This window comes from Daucus carota, chromosome 4, assembly GCF_001625215.2.
Source record: "Daucus carota subsp. sativus chromosome 4, DH1 v3.0, whole genome shotgun sequence".
Taxonomy (NCBI): Eukaryota; Viridiplantae; Streptophyta; class Magnoliopsida; order Apiales; family Apiaceae; genus Daucus; species Daucus carota.
Window position 1 is genome coordinate 22,506,511 of NC_030384.2, and position 20,660 is coordinate 22,527,170.

At 33.4% G+C, this 20,660-nt stretch overlaps 1 protein-coding gene across 1 annotated transcript; it reads right to left on the minus strand.

Moving 5' to 3' along the window:
* Nucleotides 1-569: 569 nt before the first annotated feature.
* Nucleotides 570-9,372, minus strand: LOC108215589 (uncharacterized). Its single transcript, XM_017388094.2, has 6 exons — nucleotides 9,216-9,372; nucleotides 7,052-7,451; nucleotides 4,871-5,181; nucleotides 4,676-4,732; nucleotides 2,081-2,511; nucleotides 570-1,561 (listed from the first exon to the last, which is right to left on the minus strand). The coding sequence occupies exons 2-6, from the start codon at nucleotides 7,399-7,401 to the stop codon at nucleotides 926-928; spliced, it is 1,785 nt and encodes a 594-aa protein (XP_017243583.1). The 5' UTR covers nucleotides 7,402-7,451; nucleotides 9,216-9,372; the 3' UTR covers nucleotides 570-925.
* Between the last annotated feature and the right edge of the window lie 11,288 nt (nucleotides 9,373-20,660).

Genomic DNA, 20,660 nt, shown 5'->3' on the forward strand with positions numbered 1-20,660 from the left:
ATTTTCGGAATGTCCCATGACTATTACAACTCCCTGCTTAAATAGAACAGAATACCAGACTATTTATGGACAATAGAAATCATCTTCCCTGACATATGAAATTTGATTCTATCTCCACCTTTATTAATTAATATCTACGTACATAATAAAAGATCATATAGCAAGATATTTATTTTTCCGCAATCTTCACATATCTTTCTTAGGGCGTCTCTGATAAACTAGAACTTTCTTTCCTGTAGTTTCGCCATTAGCTGTAACAGAAGAGAAGGGGGGGGGGGGGGGGGGGGGGAATGATTAAGACAATTGTCTTCTGTTTAGATTAAGACAAAGTCACTAAAACTGTGGTGAACTTTTCAAAAATGTATAATTTTCAAAAAAGAATTGAGAAAATATAACAAAGCATTCGTAAACTAAAGGTCTTCAACATTGATTTTCACTTGCATTTTCTTTTTTAATAAACCCCCCTCCCATGCTTAATGTTTCAAAAACCAAAAAAGAAAATATATCTGAATGCATTCATGACTCAAAGGATTAGCCAAACAACAAAAAAAGGCAGAGAAACTTGTGAGTTCATAATCATGCCAACTTTCAATGGCTTTTTTTTTTTTTTGCATAAAGGGGTCTGCATACTAGTTCAAAACCATGCATATTTGTTATATTAGTTATTCCCCAGATCATTATAATATAAATAGAAGCACCTCATATACTTCATGAAGTTTAATGAGGCATTCAAACATCTACTCTTTCTTCCCTGCTTGCCAGACCAAATAGTTCACCACAAGATAGCAGGTAAAAACACAGTATTATATTCTTCGGTGCTGTTCACAACAGCTCTTCTATATATTAAGAGACCTAGCAGAGGGGAGCTGCAAATTATATTTATGCTTTAATGGATCCTGAGACATGTACAGGAAAGAGGGGCTTATTAGGCTCTGCGGCTCCATCTATTACCTCTGCGTCTACTACGCCCACGTCCGCGTCCCCTACTTCTCGTATTGGGTGGGGAGGTTGTAAGCCCGGATATGGAACGAGTAGACTGATCATTAGCGATCGAGATAACTGGCACTGGACTTGACGGCTCTATATTTGCCTGTTCTTCCATTGGTGTCTCGGGCTGATCATCTGACTTTGAAATTACTGGCATGAGAACGGGTGGGACAATGCTTGCCTGCTCTTCTTCCATTGGTGTCTCAGGCTGATCATCTGAGGTTGGGATTACTGGCACGAGAACCGGATGAAGAAAGTTTGCCTGCTCTTTTTCCATTGGTGTCTCCGGCTGATTATCTGAATTTGACACTAGTGGCATGAGAACGGGTGGAACAATGTTCGCCTGCTTTGCTTCCATTGGTGTCTCAGGCTGATCATCTGAGTTTGAGATTAAAGGCACGAGAACCGGTGGAACAATGTTCGCCTGCTCTTCTTCCTTTGCTGTGTCAGGCTTCTCTAGGGACTGAACCCCCACTTTCTCAATATTATTCAGCTCTTTTGCACTGCTATCAACTTTCTCGATGTTATTCAGCTCTTTTGCAGTGCTATTATACATCAAATGACCATTTCCCTTCTGCCCATATAGATGTACAATCAGTTTTAACTAAATCTTAAATGATTAATGAAGAAAAGGGTGATAAAAAAAACCAGCATTCTCGAAGACTGGGGTAGTTAAACAAGTATGACATTTTAACTCTGGGAAACAAATAGTCCCTTTTTTCAAATTTTAATACCTAAAGATCCCAATGGCACTAGACTATTATAAAGACCAAATTAAGATAGTCCTATGGAGTATTTAAAAACTGTGACATTATATTTAATGAATCTGACCACTTACAATAAGTTGATGGTCTTTCTATATTTTAAATATTTGTGAAGTATTTATTACTTGCATATATTAAACCAGCAACCTTCGTTTGTCACCTATTATGTGATCAGCCCATCACCAGTGATAGTGTGCTGAACAATAGAGATAGGCCATTTCAGTAACATATTTATACCCAGACTCCTAAAGCATGTTATTCAATGTGAAGTATGGAACAACAGGTAAGCAGCCTAACATTATGATTAAGAGACAAACTTGGTAATTTACCTTTTCACCTGATATCGCAATCTGGAGCTGATTGTTGCATTCAGTGATATCAATAAGATTGGTAGCCTTTCCATGAGTTGAAATTGCAGTTTCATTCTTAACCATAAACATATTAGACTTGGGCATATGCCGAGACGCAATACTAGAAACTTTTACCAATTCTCTCCCTTCATTTGTCGGAACATCATTTTGGGCAGAGCTTGTCCGTACAGCATTTGTATTCATGGCATCAGCTGAATAGATGTCTTTAGCATTTTCATCCTGTACCTTTTTTAATCTGGTCTTCAGCTCACCAAGATCTGATTGTAAGACTCCAATTTTCCAAAGTATTTGTTCCAAAGAATTGTCATCACTTCTGAACTCAAGTGATACTGGTTCATCACCACACCCAGACGGAAAGTTGAGTTCTGATCTTTTCCTCTTTGGATTACCTTATCAAGTAACATGTACAACAAATTATTTATGTGATTTAGAAATCAGCTCAAGTCAACAAACATGATTTTGTTATGTAGTCCTTGTCTGTTAATGTTTGCAGGTTCCCCTAGCATAGTTTTAAGCCAAACATATACCAATATGCCCCACCAGAGAGTAGGATCTGGGGAGGATAGGATCTACACAAAATATACCGTTACTCCTAAGAATAGAATCCGGACAGAGTTGCCTACAACGTAATTAAAAGAAAGATTATTCTTCGTGAAGTTCTTTTTGTTGGTTGCCTTAACTCATCAGAAATCTCAAATATATATAGGGTCCTACTCCGCTGAAAAACACAAGTCAAATAGAAACTAGAAACCAGTAATATTTAGTGAGTATTCAGCTTTTTTAGATAAATCAATACGTATATACAACTCAACCTCCAATCACCACCACCGCCACTCATTTCGGCCCTCATTAATGATTCCGGCCACAATAAAATTTTGCCGATTGAACACAACTAGGGGCAGTATTGACCTATCCAAGATTATATAACAAGTGCATAGATTTAGTTGAAAATTATATAGATCGAGAGAATAAGAAGAGTGATGAGCTCGCTGGACAGGTACAGAGGTCGCCGGAAATGGGAGGAAAATCGGGGTCGGGGAAGAGACGGTGATAGGGAGGGGGCAGGGGCCGCGAGGTGGAGCAGTGGTGGGGTGCGGTGGGGATGGGGGCGACGGGGAGGGGTCTGGCATAGGGAATGGTGGTGGAGCAGGCAGTAGGTGTGTATGGGTGGATGGGAATGGCCGATAATCACTAAATATAAGTGCAGTGATCACTCATGTTTCTAGTTTCTATTTGATTATTTTTCTCTCTGTGTGTGTGTGTGTGTGTAACTATGTACTACAAAAGCTAAAATAGATTACACACTATTGAAAGATGATTAAAAGAACAGTTGTTCCCCTAGGCTACTATTTCCAGATGCAAAGCTTCGTTTACAGCAACCATAATTAACATGACTAATGTAAATAAAGGAAACAAAGATTGTAAAAGAATTTAATTCACCTCATACCTATAATTTTATTTATATTGTATGCTTTATTTCCTAGATGCTTATGCACTCAATTGAACAGTGAAATAAGTTGCTATTATGCCTGTTTCGCTGCATATCGTATATAGTAGAATATACTTGTATTTAATGCTTTTAATTATAATATATAGGGATGGGATTTCTAAAGCCCACTTAATAACAAATAGTCCCTTCAAATTGCCTGTTTCAAGGGTGTACTTAATAACCCAACTGTGCACATACACAATTCTTGCCACACTTACAATCTAAGCAAAAGTTTATCTATTCTAAAATAGTACAGTGTAACTATCATAACAATGTTATTTTCTTTTATACTATCAACAATATGGCTCTACTATTATTGGTCTTGTGATAAGCTAGTAGTTCCAAATTATTGAATTAGATGAAAATTTGGATAGCCAATTACTTTGGAATGATAGTTATATATGTAATGTACGTATTATTTAGAATTTAAATAATTCATGTAATTTTGAAACACACTAATAAAAAATTGTCTATAGTGGCCTTTAGAAGACAGTGCCAAATTTATTACAATAAAATAGGAACTAGTAGGAATTACATAAGGACCCCTAGACCTAACTTCACATAACTTGCTAGTTTGTAAATGTTGCATTTTAAGCTAATTTCCTAATTTTTTGAATGATATTGGGTATATGCATCCATATATCAGTTTCATCCACATATGTATAAATAATATAAGACATTATTTAAACAATGGACAACCAGCTGTGGGCCTATGGTGTAGCCTGTATTATGTCTATTCCATTCAACTAGGAGGAAAAACCAATCTTCGTCACAGGCCAGCTAACTTGTTTTAGCCAGTCAAATAACCAAGTACCAAACAGTGAAACATCGCATAAATAAGTGACATTCGAATACATGATAGTTATCCATAGAAGTTGACTAAGTACAAATAATAATAATAAGGTTAATTTCCAACGTTAATGATCCAAAACAATAATTACTAGAAGAAGAAAGTACAGATCATGGCATTGAATACTAATAATTATATAGTGATATCTTTTTTAGTGAAATGTTAACCAAACCGAACCATAAAAACCATCAATGGAAAAGGTTAACTTGCCAACCTGTATTTGCACTATCACTTAGAGAAGCAGCCACATCAGCACCACGCTTCATACTAGCTGCAACATAAGATTTGTTAAATTTATAACTAGAAAGGGTAAGGAACAAATCAAAATAATAATAAGTATACAAAATTCTTCTATATATGGTTTGGCAAACATGAGATAAATAAACTTTAATAACATAAAAAGCTCTACCAGGATAAGAGAATAAAGGGATTTGTGCCGTGTATGCTGCTTTGCCAGTTGAGTCTTCCACCCATTTTCTTTTCCTTCGCTTGATTATTGTTCCTTTCTGCTTACTACCAGAAAATGGAAGACATCTTGCACAAGTATCCTCAACTGTCGCGTTCTTCCATGTTAACTGCTTCCTTCTGTCAATTGCTTCAATTTGCAAGTCATACTTTGACGCTTGATACATTAATCTCCTCATTTTAAGTTCTGCCCATCTACACCTCCACATAAGAGGCTGTATAAATGCTTTCCAGTGAGCTGTCAAACTTTTTTTCCTGGGGAGCAGAAAAACACATGAATTACTTGAAGAAGGAAAATAAGTATCAGACTTGAGCAAGTATTTGCAATCAGTAAAGTTAGGACAAGTGCAATTATTATAAGACAATAAAAAAATGTAGACAATTGATAAACTTTATTACAGTAGTTACTCTCAAAGTTCTATAGAGGGGAAAAAGGCTTTAACAAAGCGTGTTAGTTTAATTAGGCAGATGCTCAAGTTGAGTTGTATAATAATTGCTAAAATATATTGCTTTGAAACAAAGTAACACAGAGAACCGTAAGCATGTTAGAAAATCAGTCCGTATAGCATGCAGTATCAAAAATCAGAAAAAAATCGCAGCATAACCAAAATGCTAAAATGCTATCAACTAGACTGCAGACTCCGGGACTTTAGTACAGCAAAGAAATCATATCAAATTTATCGACAGACATATTGTTAAAATATAGAATTATATGTTGATTTGTACATCAATGGGCTTCATAGACCAGAGAAAAGGAGGGGCAGGGGAAGTAGCAGGATAGCATCGGTATAGTTTTGGAGTATCATATAGGTAACTTTGAGTAGAGTTGCCGATTTCCTACACAAATATCCCATGGTTGACTTACCAATTACCTACCAGCGAAAACATAGAATGTATGTGAGAGACTACATACTATGCCTGCATTAAGTATTAACCATAGGGTATTGATATAAAACAACTTTCTATAAATTAAATGCTTGATTTCTGCGCAACTAGCCACATAGACAATCATGAAAATCATAACATAGGTTAAAAAAGTAATAATAGCAATTGGAATATTTCACAAAAGCAAATTCAAAACAACATAGAGTATTAAGCAACAGACTAGTTTAGGAATTCGTTATCAAGATACCAATCATGCTATGCAAAAAAAAAAAATATATTTCCCGGACTCTGAAATGTCAAACATAGATAAGCGTCCAAAGGTGGGACCCCGCTTTATTTTGAAATTTTGGACGATATTAACCTAAACCAAGAAGGAGTGTCTATATCTATGTCCAACAAGGGTACTCAAGCTAAAATGAAGAGCCTGGGTAACATAATATAAAACATCAACATTCTTTAAATTTGCCAAAAAAGGAAAGATTCAAGTGATAAGTTATCAGCAATTGAATCCTATTTCATGCAGTCAAATTATGACATATGGTAAAGCTTACTTGAATCTTTGTTTGTATTGTGCAAGGCTATTAGGCACTGCGCATGAGCCAGAACGCATGCACTAGTTGGCGCCCACTACCGAGATTACATTGCGCTCATGGAATAATATGCAAACTTTCAATTATAACTATATACGTAGTTTTTGACTATTATTGCTAGTCATTTGAATCCATTTTCTTGTTTTTCACTTAAGTAGGCGGCCATTGAATGATCTCCAAAAGTAGAAATAATATTACATATATATATTTAAATATGTTATGAATTTAAATTTTGAATTTTTAATATAGAATACATAGAGTATAAATTAATAGGAGTAGATAAAAACAGAAAAGAATTATCTCCTTCCCTAGTTCCCATACGGGCCATACCTTGATAGGAATATTCAATGACACCAAAAAGAAAATTATGCATAAGAGAAACAGATGGGAAAAAACCATGAAAACAAATGAAAATTTGTCATCCACAGTATCACAGATTTAGGAGGATCCACAACTCTACACCATATATAACCAGATAACAAGAAATTGTTAATAATGATTTGCAAGATAACATTGTAGTAAACAGTCTATTTGAAACACCATGGCCTCGCTGAGTAAATTTTTCAATTTGCTACCACTGTCAGAAGAGAGATTCAACAACTACAAATATTTTGGAAAAATCTGTACAAGTGCAGACACAATTGCAATACCTCATTCGACATTCTTGGTCAAATCCATTGTCCCTTAGTTCTGACATAACTTCAGAATCACTCTGAGCCTCATCCGCCTTATCTCCTGATAAAGCGTTCCCAAATGAACTTGAGATCTCGGTTTCGTCCTCCGATGTAGATTCTGTAATTTTGACCTCTGATTCTTCAACCTGCTTCACTTGCTCAGCTTGTTTAGGCATCAAAGCTTCCAATTTGAAAATGTCATCCTGGTAATTACTTTTACAGCTTATATCCTTAGCTACTGGGTGTCCATGAGATTTTTCATTCTCCTTGCCATCCAAACTTGCCATGCTGCCTAATCTTCCTTTAAGCTCCAGATCAGGACCCATACTGCAACTCACTCCATAGAGGTGAATTCAGGACACTAAGTGTAGCTTGCCTGTAACAACACTTATTAAATTTAGCCACTAAAAAATGTGAAAGCGAGAAGATACAGATATGATATTACTCTAACAATAAGGGGAAAAAAAATTCAACTTATAGCCTTTTGATTCTCCTACATACCAAGCACTAGTGAGAAAGTTGATTCATGTGGTTCCAGAAATTGTGGCAAATAGAAGGTTACAAAGAAAATATCAATCATAAAATGTAGATGTAACGTAATGACGTGAACATTCATTCATTGTAATCAAGAAAGAGAAAGCCAGTTCGTCGAGATATACGACTTTCAACCTCTTACATTGTAATAAATCTCTCTCTCTCCTACCTCACTATGAGAAACTGAAATACATACCACAATAGCACCCCTTAAGCTTTCCAATCACTGTTATTTGAAACAAATTACATTCAGATAACCTTGATAAATCACTCATATTATTTTCCAGACATCCTGAGAAAGTTATTGATTCAGTAGGTACTTGTTTCATAATCAAGATTAGCTACTAATAGGATTGTCAAAATCAACTAAAATCCTGGTCATTCACATGACTGATCATGTGTTCGTCTTATGAGTGTCAAATCAATATTTTTTTGACGAAAGGTCAAATCAATATTTTGGTCAACAAGACCTTTACTGCAAGATATGTAAGTGACAAATGCTACTAAAATAATGTAAGCTTAGTCCAGCACTATCTTTGATATACGCTCCAGCATCAAAAGATATCAGTTAATTGCATTTGCATCACAAAGGTTATCGAATTAATTTCAACGCAATACTTTCCCTAAAAGACAGTGTTCTAGAATATAACTGCACACAAATTTCAACTTATCACATACAGTTTTACATGATTTTTATCTTATCTCCTAGTTCATTGCATATCACATTTCATCACAAAAATGCAAAACAAGAAAATAACATATGATATCTTGAACATTCAAATTTTAAACGTCAGCTTTTTATTACAATGTAATAATAATTTACCACTCTAAACAATATAAGGGTCGTCCCACCAAATAGACAGAACGCACGATCGAACAACCTATATCTCATATTATCATTCATAACTACAACATCTATCCTCTTATCACCAATCATGCACCCTTTTACAAAACATTTTCATCATTAAAAAATGAGTTTTTTGCTCCACAAAATTGACCAAGTTTTTTCTTACAGCAGAATCATCTAAGGTTTCAAGTCGAGAAAATTCAACCTTTTTGAAGCCCGAATACTTCAAATTCGCTATATGATCTTAATTACACCTTTCACTTCATTTAAGGGGTTTATATATACACATAACATACATATATACCGCAAGAAAATCACAAGAACATCAGCAAAAAGTTGGGATATCTCAATTATAGCTGTCAGTTCACTATAGAAGTTCATATACACACAAAATCATATGCATACAAAATTTCCCTCAAATTTTCATCATAAAAACATGAAAAAAGATATAATTTTTACTCAAATTTGCATAAAGCTATGATTTTTCTTACAGTTCATGCAGTATATCTTAATTATTGCTGAGAGTTCATCAAAGGGCTCATATACACACACAAAATCATATACATACAAAATTCCCCTCAAATGTTCATCATAAAAAAAATGAAAAGAAGTACAGCTTTTACTCAAATTTTGCAGAAAGCTAAGATTTTTCTTACAGTTTATGCAGTGTATATCTTGATTATAGCTCATCAAAGTGGTCTTATACACACATGAAATAAACATACATAATGCAAGAAAGAAAGGAGAAAACACACTTACAGAAAACCCCAACTTGAGGAATGAAGAGTACCCAGATGAAGAATTGCGATGAAAAAGATGTTTTGTGGTGAGAAGAGGAGGATCAAATTGCATAGGAATTTGGATTCTTCCCAAGTCAAGTATTAAATTAAATTTGTTTAAAGGATCATTCCAGCGTGGCCTATTAACAATAGGTGGAAGATTTTAATCATTAATTTTTATTAATTTTTAAGCATGCAGCTCTGTTCAAAAAATCGGTGATTAAACCGATTAATTCTGTTGAGTAGTTCGTCGAATCGATTAAATTTTTGATTAATTATCGATCAATCTGATTAATTCTCGATTAATTTAATTAATCTTCGATTAAACTTTATTCTGTAATTTTACCGATTAAGTCTGATTTCCGCTTTTTAAAACACTGCATGCATGATATCATTACTCATAAAATGAAAATGTTATGTATTTCAAAATTGTTATGAACTTCTTTCTCTTTTTCATATCCTACTTTATAATATTTAATTAATTACATTCACATTAATAATTTTGAAATCTCTTATATACGTATATATCATTCAATTAAAATTAGTTATTTATTAAATTATTTGGAAATAAATTTAAAATTAGTTTTGGTTTACGAAACATTACTCTCAAACAAATAAAAATTATTCTTTCTGTCTCATTTATTTCTATACATTTTTATTTTTGAAATATACTACTCAATTGAATACATTCCAAGCATATTAAAATTTTATAATATAAAAATTTAACTGGACCCATTATTTTTTTTCACTACACTCGTTTTATATTTTAAATATTAGTAGGTCCCATTATTTTAACAACATTACATTCATTTTATACGTTACATATTAATTGGTCCCACCACTTCACACATTATCCTTACTATTTTTCACTGAATTACATATTATCTTACCGGTTTTTCAATGGTGTGACCATGGAAACATGCTAAGCACTGAATTTCATTATTTAACTCATTTTGATTGCCTACTACTTATTAGTAATGATGGACCCCGCATATACAAAAGCTCCACCAATTAAAACAAGCTAAATATGTCAAATTTAGCGCTTAGTATGTGTCCAATCTATGTGCTCCCTGAGTCCCACCCAATTATATACATCCGGTGTGTACACAGAAACGAAGAAAAAAATGTAAAAAATGAGCAGAGTTATATGAAAACTGGGTAAAGTTGTGATACCTGTTTATACTCCTTTGCTCCCGACCATTTCTTTACACTTTCCTTTTGGGGTTGTCCCACCCGATTCTTTACATTTCAAAACTTACCAAAAATAGTTAATAGGTCCCACCACTTCCCCACTTTTTTTTTCCACGCTACTTTTACTCCACTATCTTCGTTTTATACATTAAAAACCAATGTCTCCCACCATTTCACCTATTTTTCTTTTCCTTTTTTACTATTTTATACATATTTCTTAACCTTCATGCCCAACTTATTTAATAAAAAATGGGAGGGATGGAGGGAGTATTTAATAACAAACTTGAGATATTGGACGAAAATAATGGGTGAACTAGTGTTCATATTATTAAAAAATGAAGATTATAGAAACAAATAGTTAATTAAATAATATTATATATTATTAATTATTTTTTGGAATATATAGAAATCATTGGACATCCGGTGGGGACAGAGGGACTGAGGCAGTTATGGCTACTCATGGGTCTGCGAACCCGCATAAACCGACCCAACCCAACCCTTAATTAGGCTGATCAAACCAAACCATCCAGACCCATTGGGTCAATTTTCAATTGAACTGTTTATAGTGGGTTGGTCAGAATTTACCTATTTAAAACCCCAACCCAACCCGCTCTAACTATTATAAAAGAGTAAATTGATATATAGTACTCCCTCCGTCCCCCTCAATTGTTTACATTGGAGGGGGACACGGAGACCAAGACAATGTATGAAAAATGAGTAAAGTTAGATGAAAAGTGGGTAAAGTGGCGGGACCCATCAATATTTAGTAATAGATTTGAGATAGTGGAGGAAAGTAGTGGGTGTAATAGTAATTTTTATTGTTAAATATGAGATAGTAGGGGAAGATAGTGGGTGTAATGATGAGAAAAACTTACTATTTATAGTAACGTAAAGAAATGAGAGGGACATCCCAAAATAGTAACTTTAAAGAAATGAGAGGGACAGGGGGAGTAGTAGTATTGAGTCTTGCATCTAATTGGTTTGTTAAAATCTAGTTAGGAAGTTAATAAGGTCTGTTGTTAGCCATTGTAAATAACAGTCCATGTAAATGATATGGTCACTCCTCTAGTATAATACATTCAAATATACCTTTCATATTCAGGATCTTTATGTTTTGATATCTGATTAACAGACTACTAATACCAGTCATTGGCAGCGCTTCTTTTCATTAATTTGCAGTATGGACTTTCTCTTTTCTTTAACTTGCAGGACTTTATTTCACATGTAGTCAATGTTAGCTACCTAGCTTGTGAAAATATAATATTGTTATAGAAACTTTTTTGCTTCCTCATGAACCCATTTAACCCAACCCATCGCATAAGTAGTAGGGTTGGGTTGTAGGATGTTTTTAATATTAATGGGTTATTTTTTTGTGACCCGAACTAAATGGTCGGGTTGCCGAAACGGTTGAAACCAACCCAACCCAGCCCATGTGCAGCCCTAGAGGCAGTAGTGACCAAAATAAAAGGCGATTATTAGGATGGGCCCATTCACATAAAATACGTTGTTCAAAAGTAACGGCTGAGTTGTAATCACCTCCTTTAAATAAATCTCAAAGTGGTCACTGAAGTGGAGGTCATGTATCACTTCGCTCACTGATCCTAACGGGGTATCATTTCAATCATTTAAGTCATAATAAATATCAATCAAGTACCTCCAAATTTTATTCCAAGGAGTAAAAATATTATTTATAGAGTTTTACACATTGAACTTGAATGCTACCACAACCAAGCAAAAAGTTATGACTTCTAGTATTTATGACAATATATTTAGATTTTATCAATTTTGTTTACTATTTATTTTTAATTAAAACAAAAATAATAATTATATAATAATAAAATAATAGTAAATAAACTTTAAAAGATCTAAATATATTATGATAAATACTAGAAGTCATAACCTTTTACTTGTTTTCGGTAGTATTCAAAAAATAATGTGTCAAACTCTATAAATAATATTTTTACTCCTTGAACTAAAATTTGGAGGTACTTGATTGATATGTATTGTGACTTTAATGATTGAAATGATATCCCATTAAAATCAGTGAGGGAAGTGATATATGAGCTCCACTTCAGTGACCACTTTGATATTTAGCCTCTGATTTAAATATTAGACACGTAGGATTTGTTTTTTTATGTCAGATATATGCATTTGGGACCCTTGTGTTCTAGTTTGAAAATAATTTTATAAGTATCTAGGTTACCTATCTCATTACTTATTAATAATATAAAATAATGAATCCTAGTGAGTCATAGTGATTTTGATAATCTACTTTTAGTGTTAACCCAATAGCAATCCCTATATTTGTTCTCCTAAGATTATTTTAATAATAAATTTGAGAGAGAGAAGGGGAAAAGGAGGGAAAAGACAAAGAAAGAAGGAGAGATGATTATTTTATTCATAAATATTGAATAGGTAATGGTTAGGGGTTACTTATAAATAGGTAATGGCTAGGAGATTTGAGGTTGTGCTAGTGATTTAAGTAACCACTAGGAGAGTGTTGGAGTGATTGTTTTTAGTACATTACCTAAATGTAAGTTTAAGAGCAAGCTTAGGTAACCTATATTAGGTAACCTATTGGACTTGCTCGCTTTAAGAGCATCTCCGATGAAATTGGGTATAATTGTCGGCGAAATTCAACCTGACAGACATTAGATAAAATTTGTTGAACCTCTAAGTTATTATGCTTCAATGGTATTAGATATATTGTTTGGTTATAATTTAAAAATAGTATATTATTAATATTTAAGATCGTTAAAATAAAATATATCAGTTCAATATGATAATAAATGATGTGCAATCTTCCTACAAATTTCTTATAGATGTATAGAGGTTCGACAAATATAGTTATCCATAAGAGGTTGGGTAAAATTATAGACAACAAATAGGTATGGTTGGAGTGTTAGTTTCTTCAAAGGTTGGCTATATTTTTTATTTTTGGTATGTCGACTCACATTTTAGCGAAGAGCATTTTATGGTTGGAAATGTACTATACTCTAAAATAAATAATGAGATTTTTTAGGTGGACACACGTTATTTTATATTTAAGTAACAACCAGGACATCATTGTTTATGAGATTGATGTCAAAAAAATATTTCGCTTCATCAGAAGTAATTGTCAATGGGCAGAAAATCATAAATTATCTATGATCTTAAAAAGTGGCAAATATGTGGTCTTTCAAAACACATTCAAATTTATGTAGATTTAGTTGAGATTTTTTTTTTGCTAAGTAAAATATATTGAGAGAAAAAGGAACATAATCTGGGGGCATACCCGCGAAAGGAGGACAAAAATCCCACCAAAACAACAGAAGGCAGAAAGCCTAGCAAGTGCAAGCAAACTAGCTAGCTAACATGACTATAAACACAGGACCTGCTAATCAATGGATTACAATTAATACAATAGATCAGTAAGCTGATTGTCCCCCCTTACCCATTTCTTGAATTTAACACAAGTGAAAAGCTTTTCACGAACAATCCTTTTAAGCTGAGAAATCACATGAAAAGAAGCATGTCAAGGGCCATGATTATGAAGACGATAGTTTCGCTCCTTCCACACCAAGTACACAGCAACAGAGAAATAAAGGCTGCCAATTAATCTTTGTCGTTTACTAATGGCTGGATGAAAAATTGCACCAAATTGACATTGAGTCCAATTATGAGAGAAATCAACAGGGCATGCTCTTCGAATAAGGTCGAAATAAGGACAATCAGAAAATAGGTGTATGATTAGGGCAGTAATTCGAGTCGGGCAGCTCGCGAGCTCGCCCGGCTCGAACTCGTTTAAGTAGGCTCGACTCGGCTCGTTTAGTTAAATGAGCCGAGCTCGGGCAAAGGTTCCGGCTCGTTTAATTAAACGAGCCGGCTCGACTCGACTCGTGAAATTAAACGAGCCTAGTTCGGGTAGAGGTTTAGGCTCGATTAAGTGTAAAATTAAACGAGCCGCTCGCCCGACTCGCTAAAACCGGCTCGTTTAGCTAAACGAGCCGGCTCGACTCGACTCGTGAAATTAAACGAGTCGAGTTCGGGCAGGGATTTAGACTCGATTAATTAAACGAGCCGGCTCGGCTCGATTAACTTCGGCTCGAATTACGCCCGGCTCGAAACTCGGCTCGCTCGGCCCGAATTACACCCCTATGTATGATAGATTCCCGGCCATTACACAGGAGACAACCATCAGGTGTCTGCATTTGGAAGTTGATCATTCTATCCCGAGTATATTTGGAAGATTTCCGTTCTACTAAATATGAGTATATTTTATACGGATTATAATTCTTTCGAAATAAAAGCATATTTTTTGACATCATTAATTTTTGCTGGATTTTACAATATTTTGAAAATCTCACATAAATCTAAGAGATATTATCATATTTAAGATAAAATCAAGAGATTATAATTACTTCATGTAGAAACCCTCGATAATCTTAAATTAGTTACAATCTACTAAAATAGAAATCCTCAATAATCTTAAATTAATTACAATCTACTAAAATACATCTATGAAGTCATTTTAATCTTAGAAAACTAGAATTAAATACACTCACGTACTTTTTTTTAACAATTTTCTTGTAAAATGATCATCATTTACATAGGAAAAATAATGAATTTTGGTATAGCATTGAAAATATATTAGCTTTAAACTTTTAATATTATATTAATAGCTTAAATTTTGAATGTTAAATCATACTAGTAAGAATTGTTTTAATTTTGTTGATATGAGCTTTGAAATATTTAAACACTACGCCTTTTATTAATTTTTAAAATTGGATTTGATAAAATATTTAAGTTAAAAATTAAAATTAAATTTTATTCATAAATGGTTTTAGTTATGCAATGTTATAATTATTTTTGTGTACGCTAATGAAATTTAACAAATCTTTATATATATATAGAGTCTTACTCCAATACAAACCAAATTAGCCTACAATTAAAATCCCAATTTTTTTTTGAAAGTAAAAAAAAATTAATATTACATCATTATTAAAAATCCCAATTTTTAATCACTATTTTTCACTGCAGCAATCACTATTACATCACAAATTAATATATCGTATATAACATATCTCTCAAATAAAAATATATACGTACATATATATGCAACATATATGACCATTATCTTTACCCGAACTTTAATAATGGACCTCTTGCCACCATTACCCGCCGTTTCCATGACTTGACACCATCACCTACCATCACCAATAACCACGGACACTTGTCATCATAACTTATCAGTTACCAAGACTAGCGACTACTTACCACTATCATACACCTTCTCTTGTGACCTGTTACCATCAAGAACCTTCATTAGATTGAAATTGATCATCTATAATCAATCATCCATAGTTTAGGTAAATAGATTTTCTAAATTTTGAATAACTAAAATCACAGTTTATATTATATATAAATATATATAATAAACGTAAAGGAGATAATTTCAATTATACTTATATATTTATATGCTTATATAAATATATATAAGTATTTTTATATATAATAATCGTTGGAGAGATAATTTATGTCGCATGGTCATGTGAGTTCAAGCTTCTAAGGCTATTCACCGGAGATGTCAAAGGAGACTTTAACTCCAACTTATCACCCTTGTCACCCGACATTGGACCGAGGAAAGTTTATTTTTTACAAATTTAAAAATTTATTTTTTTTGAAAATACATTTTTTATTATTTTTTTAGATATAAATGTTAAGCAGGTATTTTATATTCGTTATTTAACAAAAATAAATAAAGACTTATTTTTAATTAGGAAAAATAGAGTAATACGTATTTTTCTCCGGAAATAAGTTTTTATATCTGAAAAATAGGTTTGGTTTAGCCAAACGTGTAAATTATTTGACACCACATAAAAATATGCAGCTTGAAATTCAGAGTAGATAATTACACAAATATCTAATACTAAAATTTCATCACAAAATCATCAATAATTAATATTAAATAAGCCGATTAATAAAAGGGAAATTATCTTGTATATTGTTTTTTCAATCTTATTTTCAAAAATACTACCTTCTCCAATATTATTTTCAAATCTCTAAAATATTTTCAAAAGTACTACCTTTTTGAAAATATTTTCCAAAAAAACGGTGGTTGCATATGCAACCATATATGCAACTACAAATCCTGATTTCAAGTTTCAGTTTTCGAATGTCATTTTCGACCTCATCTTTGGGGTCGATATATATATATATATATATATATATATATATATATATATATATATATATATATATATATATATAGGCCAACATTCCAGAGAGGGACTCCTTATATGGAGTTACATAGTGCGCCACTATAAATCATTAATTTTATTATAAATTCTGTTATAGAATACATATAAAACGTGATTCTAATATAAAATACTATAAAATAAATCTATTTTAAGTAATTTAACACTTAAGATTTGATTAAAAAAAGTATATTTTCAAAACTGATTCTACAACAGAATAATTCTGGATGATTATTATTCTGTTATAGAATCATGTTGAGATATTGCATAATTTTAGATGATCTTTGGAATAAAAAAATTGTATAACTTCGTTTTCGGTTTAATAATCAAAATTTGCAATTATATTTCATAAGAAATATAATAGAATATATATTATGTATATATTTATAATGATGTGCTACGTAACTTCATATAACAGGGTATGCTATGGAGTGCTACCCATATATATATATATATATATATATATATATCTATATATATATATATCTATGGATTCCAAATATGAGGTCGAAAATGACATTTGAAAACTGGAACTCGAAATCAGGAATTCAGTTGCATATATAGTTGCATATGGTTGTATTCAGTTGCATATGGTTGCATTCAGTTGATTCTATTGCAATCTAATGGCCCCGCCAGAGGCACACCATACATCCGTTGCAACTTACAGTTTTCAGTTGCATTTAGTTGCATATGAGGTTGCATTTAGTTGCATATGAGGTTGCATTCAGTTGATTCTATTGCAATCTAATGGCCCCGCCAGGGGCACCCATACTTCAGTTGGAACTTACAGTTTTCAGTTGTATTTAGTTGCATATGAGGTTGCATTTAGTTGCATATGAGGTTGCATTCAGTTGATTCTATTGCAATCTAATGGCCCCGCCAGGGGCACTTATACTTCAGTTGGAACTTACAGTTTTCAGTTGCATTTAGTTGCATATGAGGTTGCGTGCAACCTCATATGCAACGAAAAACTGTAAGTTGCAACTGATGTATGGGTGCCCCTGGCGGGGCCATTAGATTACAATAGAATCAACCGAATACAACCTCATATGCAACCACAGTATTTTTGAAAATATTTTAGAGAAGGTAGTATTTTTGAAAATAAGATTGGATAAGGTAGTATTTTTGGAAATAAGATTGAAAACGTGGTTATGAATAAAAAAAGCCCTTAATAAAAAGCAGTAATTAGTTAACACAATTCTAATGAGATTCTACGTACCAAAACCAACAACTCTCGAATTCTTATTCCAACTCCTACTAGGAAAAATCTGATTCACGGAACATTACACTACATCATCCTGAAGAACGGTATTTATCCATACACTACAACAATGAAGCATTCACGGAACATTACAGATTGGTGTTTCCGCGCAAACAAATATATAAAATTAGTATAAGATTGCTTTGCTCTCATACACAGCGGAAAACGTGGCATGAGCTGTTGATGTTCATAGTTTAAGCACTAATTCTTGGAAAACTATTACTAAAAGTATTCCCAATACGTCCAAGATGCAACGTAAATTTGAATTAGCTTATGTAGATGGCAGATTGCATTGGCCATCAAAAAGAAACAACGGCTGTATGATTTTTTCTTTGGATATTAGAAGTGGTATGTTTCAAGATAGGTTAATATCATGGGGTTCAGATAGGAAGCTGTCAATTTTCTACTTGACACCTCTTGGTGAACACACTCTTGCTGTTTTCGGATCCAGATTTACGGGCTCAAAGGATATCTATCATTGTTGTATGGTCCAAGTATATGATCAAGGTCTAAACAAGTTATATACAGTTGATCTGGAAAAGGATATATGTTTCAAATTTTCAATCTTGAACATGTGGTAGGTTTGAGAAATAATGGTGAAGTTCTTTTCGCCGGACAGGCATAATAAGCCCATTCGGCCTAATGATACAGGGATAGTCTCGTGGAGTACCCAGACTAAATATTGCAAGGAGTTTGTAAAAGAGCTTGACTACAACGTGAGGACATTTAGTAGAGAATACAAAGGCAATGTGTACTACTATAGCTGTCAACTCCAGCATGCACGACCTTTTATCGAGACGTTAGTCCTCCTTGATGATGCTGATGCCGTGGAAACTTCAACTCCAAATTATCAACTGACGGAATTTGGGAACGCCATAGAATGATGTGTCGCTAAATGTTAATTATTTTAGTTAATGATATGATATTTTGTTTGCTTGTTGTTCAATTCAGTTTGATATGTTGGTAATCACCTAATGATTACGGAAGAAATTAATATAAACAAGATATTATCGTAAATCATAGGGGTGAGCAAAAAACCGGATTGAAACCGAAACCGAACCGAAACCGTTAAAAACCGATGAAAACCGAACCGTATAAAACCGCACCGAACCGAAACCGCAAATTAAAAAACCGAACCGATTCTAATGGTTGCGGTTCCGGTTTTAGATTAAAACCGAACCGAAATAAACCGAACCGAACCGATTATTTAAAATAAATAAATAATATTATTTATAAATTATAATACATATATAAATATAAATATATTTATATATTTATATATGTACATATATACACGTGTGTATTAAGATAATATATACATATATTTATATTAATATATCACGAACCGAAACTAAGTAATATATAGAAGATTATAGTTTGGTATAGGTCGGAGAATACTTGAATTAGGTTCGATTCTTTTTACATACCTTAGATTTTATCTAAAAAAATAATACGAAACATACTATCAAAATCATAAACTCGCAGCCTTGGACTCTTTCATCGATCTAATACCATAAAGATACAAAGAGATAAATTTTAATGTTGTAAAATAATTTTTAAAGATTCAATACGTAATTTTTTTTCCTTTTCTCGTTTCTTGCGGTTTTATAACCGAAACCAAACCAACTAAAACCGAACCGAGGTTTTTGAAACCGAAACCGATCCGACGGTTCGGTTGCGGTTTCGGTTTTTAATTTTAAAAACCGAAGATTCGCGGTTCCGGTTGCGGTTTTACCTTAAAACCGCCCCGAACCGAACCACGCTCACCCCTAGTAAATCTAAATCATATATGTGCTGTGTAGTTGCATTGCTAATCTTTACTCCCTCCCCCGTTCATATATATACAGGCAATTGCTCAAATACAAACCACTAAAATAAAAATACAAATACAAATACAAACCAAGAGAAACTATACCTAAATGACATCACTTACCCCTATATGTCATCACTCACCCCTATATGTCATCACCCACCTATGGCCCACCCTCGCCCCCACTCAATCTATTCGAGGCCCGCTAGGGCCTTGCCAAGGCTCCTCACAGGCCCTGGACAAGCTTTAGACAGTCTTAAGAGCCAAAACTTGGCCTACCATGGTCCCACTAGGCCCCGCCCGACCCTTCTAGGCCCCACTCAGATCCCATCTAGGCTTATCTCGGGATGCATCCCCGGTCCCAAAACCCTATATATAGCATATCTCGCAAATATAAATATATATATACACACACACACACACACACACACACACACACACACATATATGCAACGTATATGACCGTCATCTTCACCCAAATCGTAATAATGGACCTCTTACCACCATTACCAAACGTTTTTATGACTTGTCACCATTGTTTATCATCACCCATAGTCACATACACTTTCCATTATAACTTACAAAACTAACGACTACTTACCATCATCATACAACTTCTCTTGCGGCTTTCTACCACCAATAACCTTCCTACGGATGAAATTAATCATCTATAATCGATTATCAATAATTTAGATAAGTAGATTTTCTCAATTTTGATAATAAAAATCGCTGTTTACATACAGTATCAAAACAGTTATTAGTGCAGTATAAATTAGTGATACCCGTAGTTATAAATAGTGGTAAGGAAACTTATTTCTAATTTCTATTATATTTGATTAATTAAATTTTTTGTAAAACAGAAGTTCTAAATGGCTGGCGAAAGGCTCATGACCTCTGTAAAATCCCAAGACTTAGTTTAGACTCTTG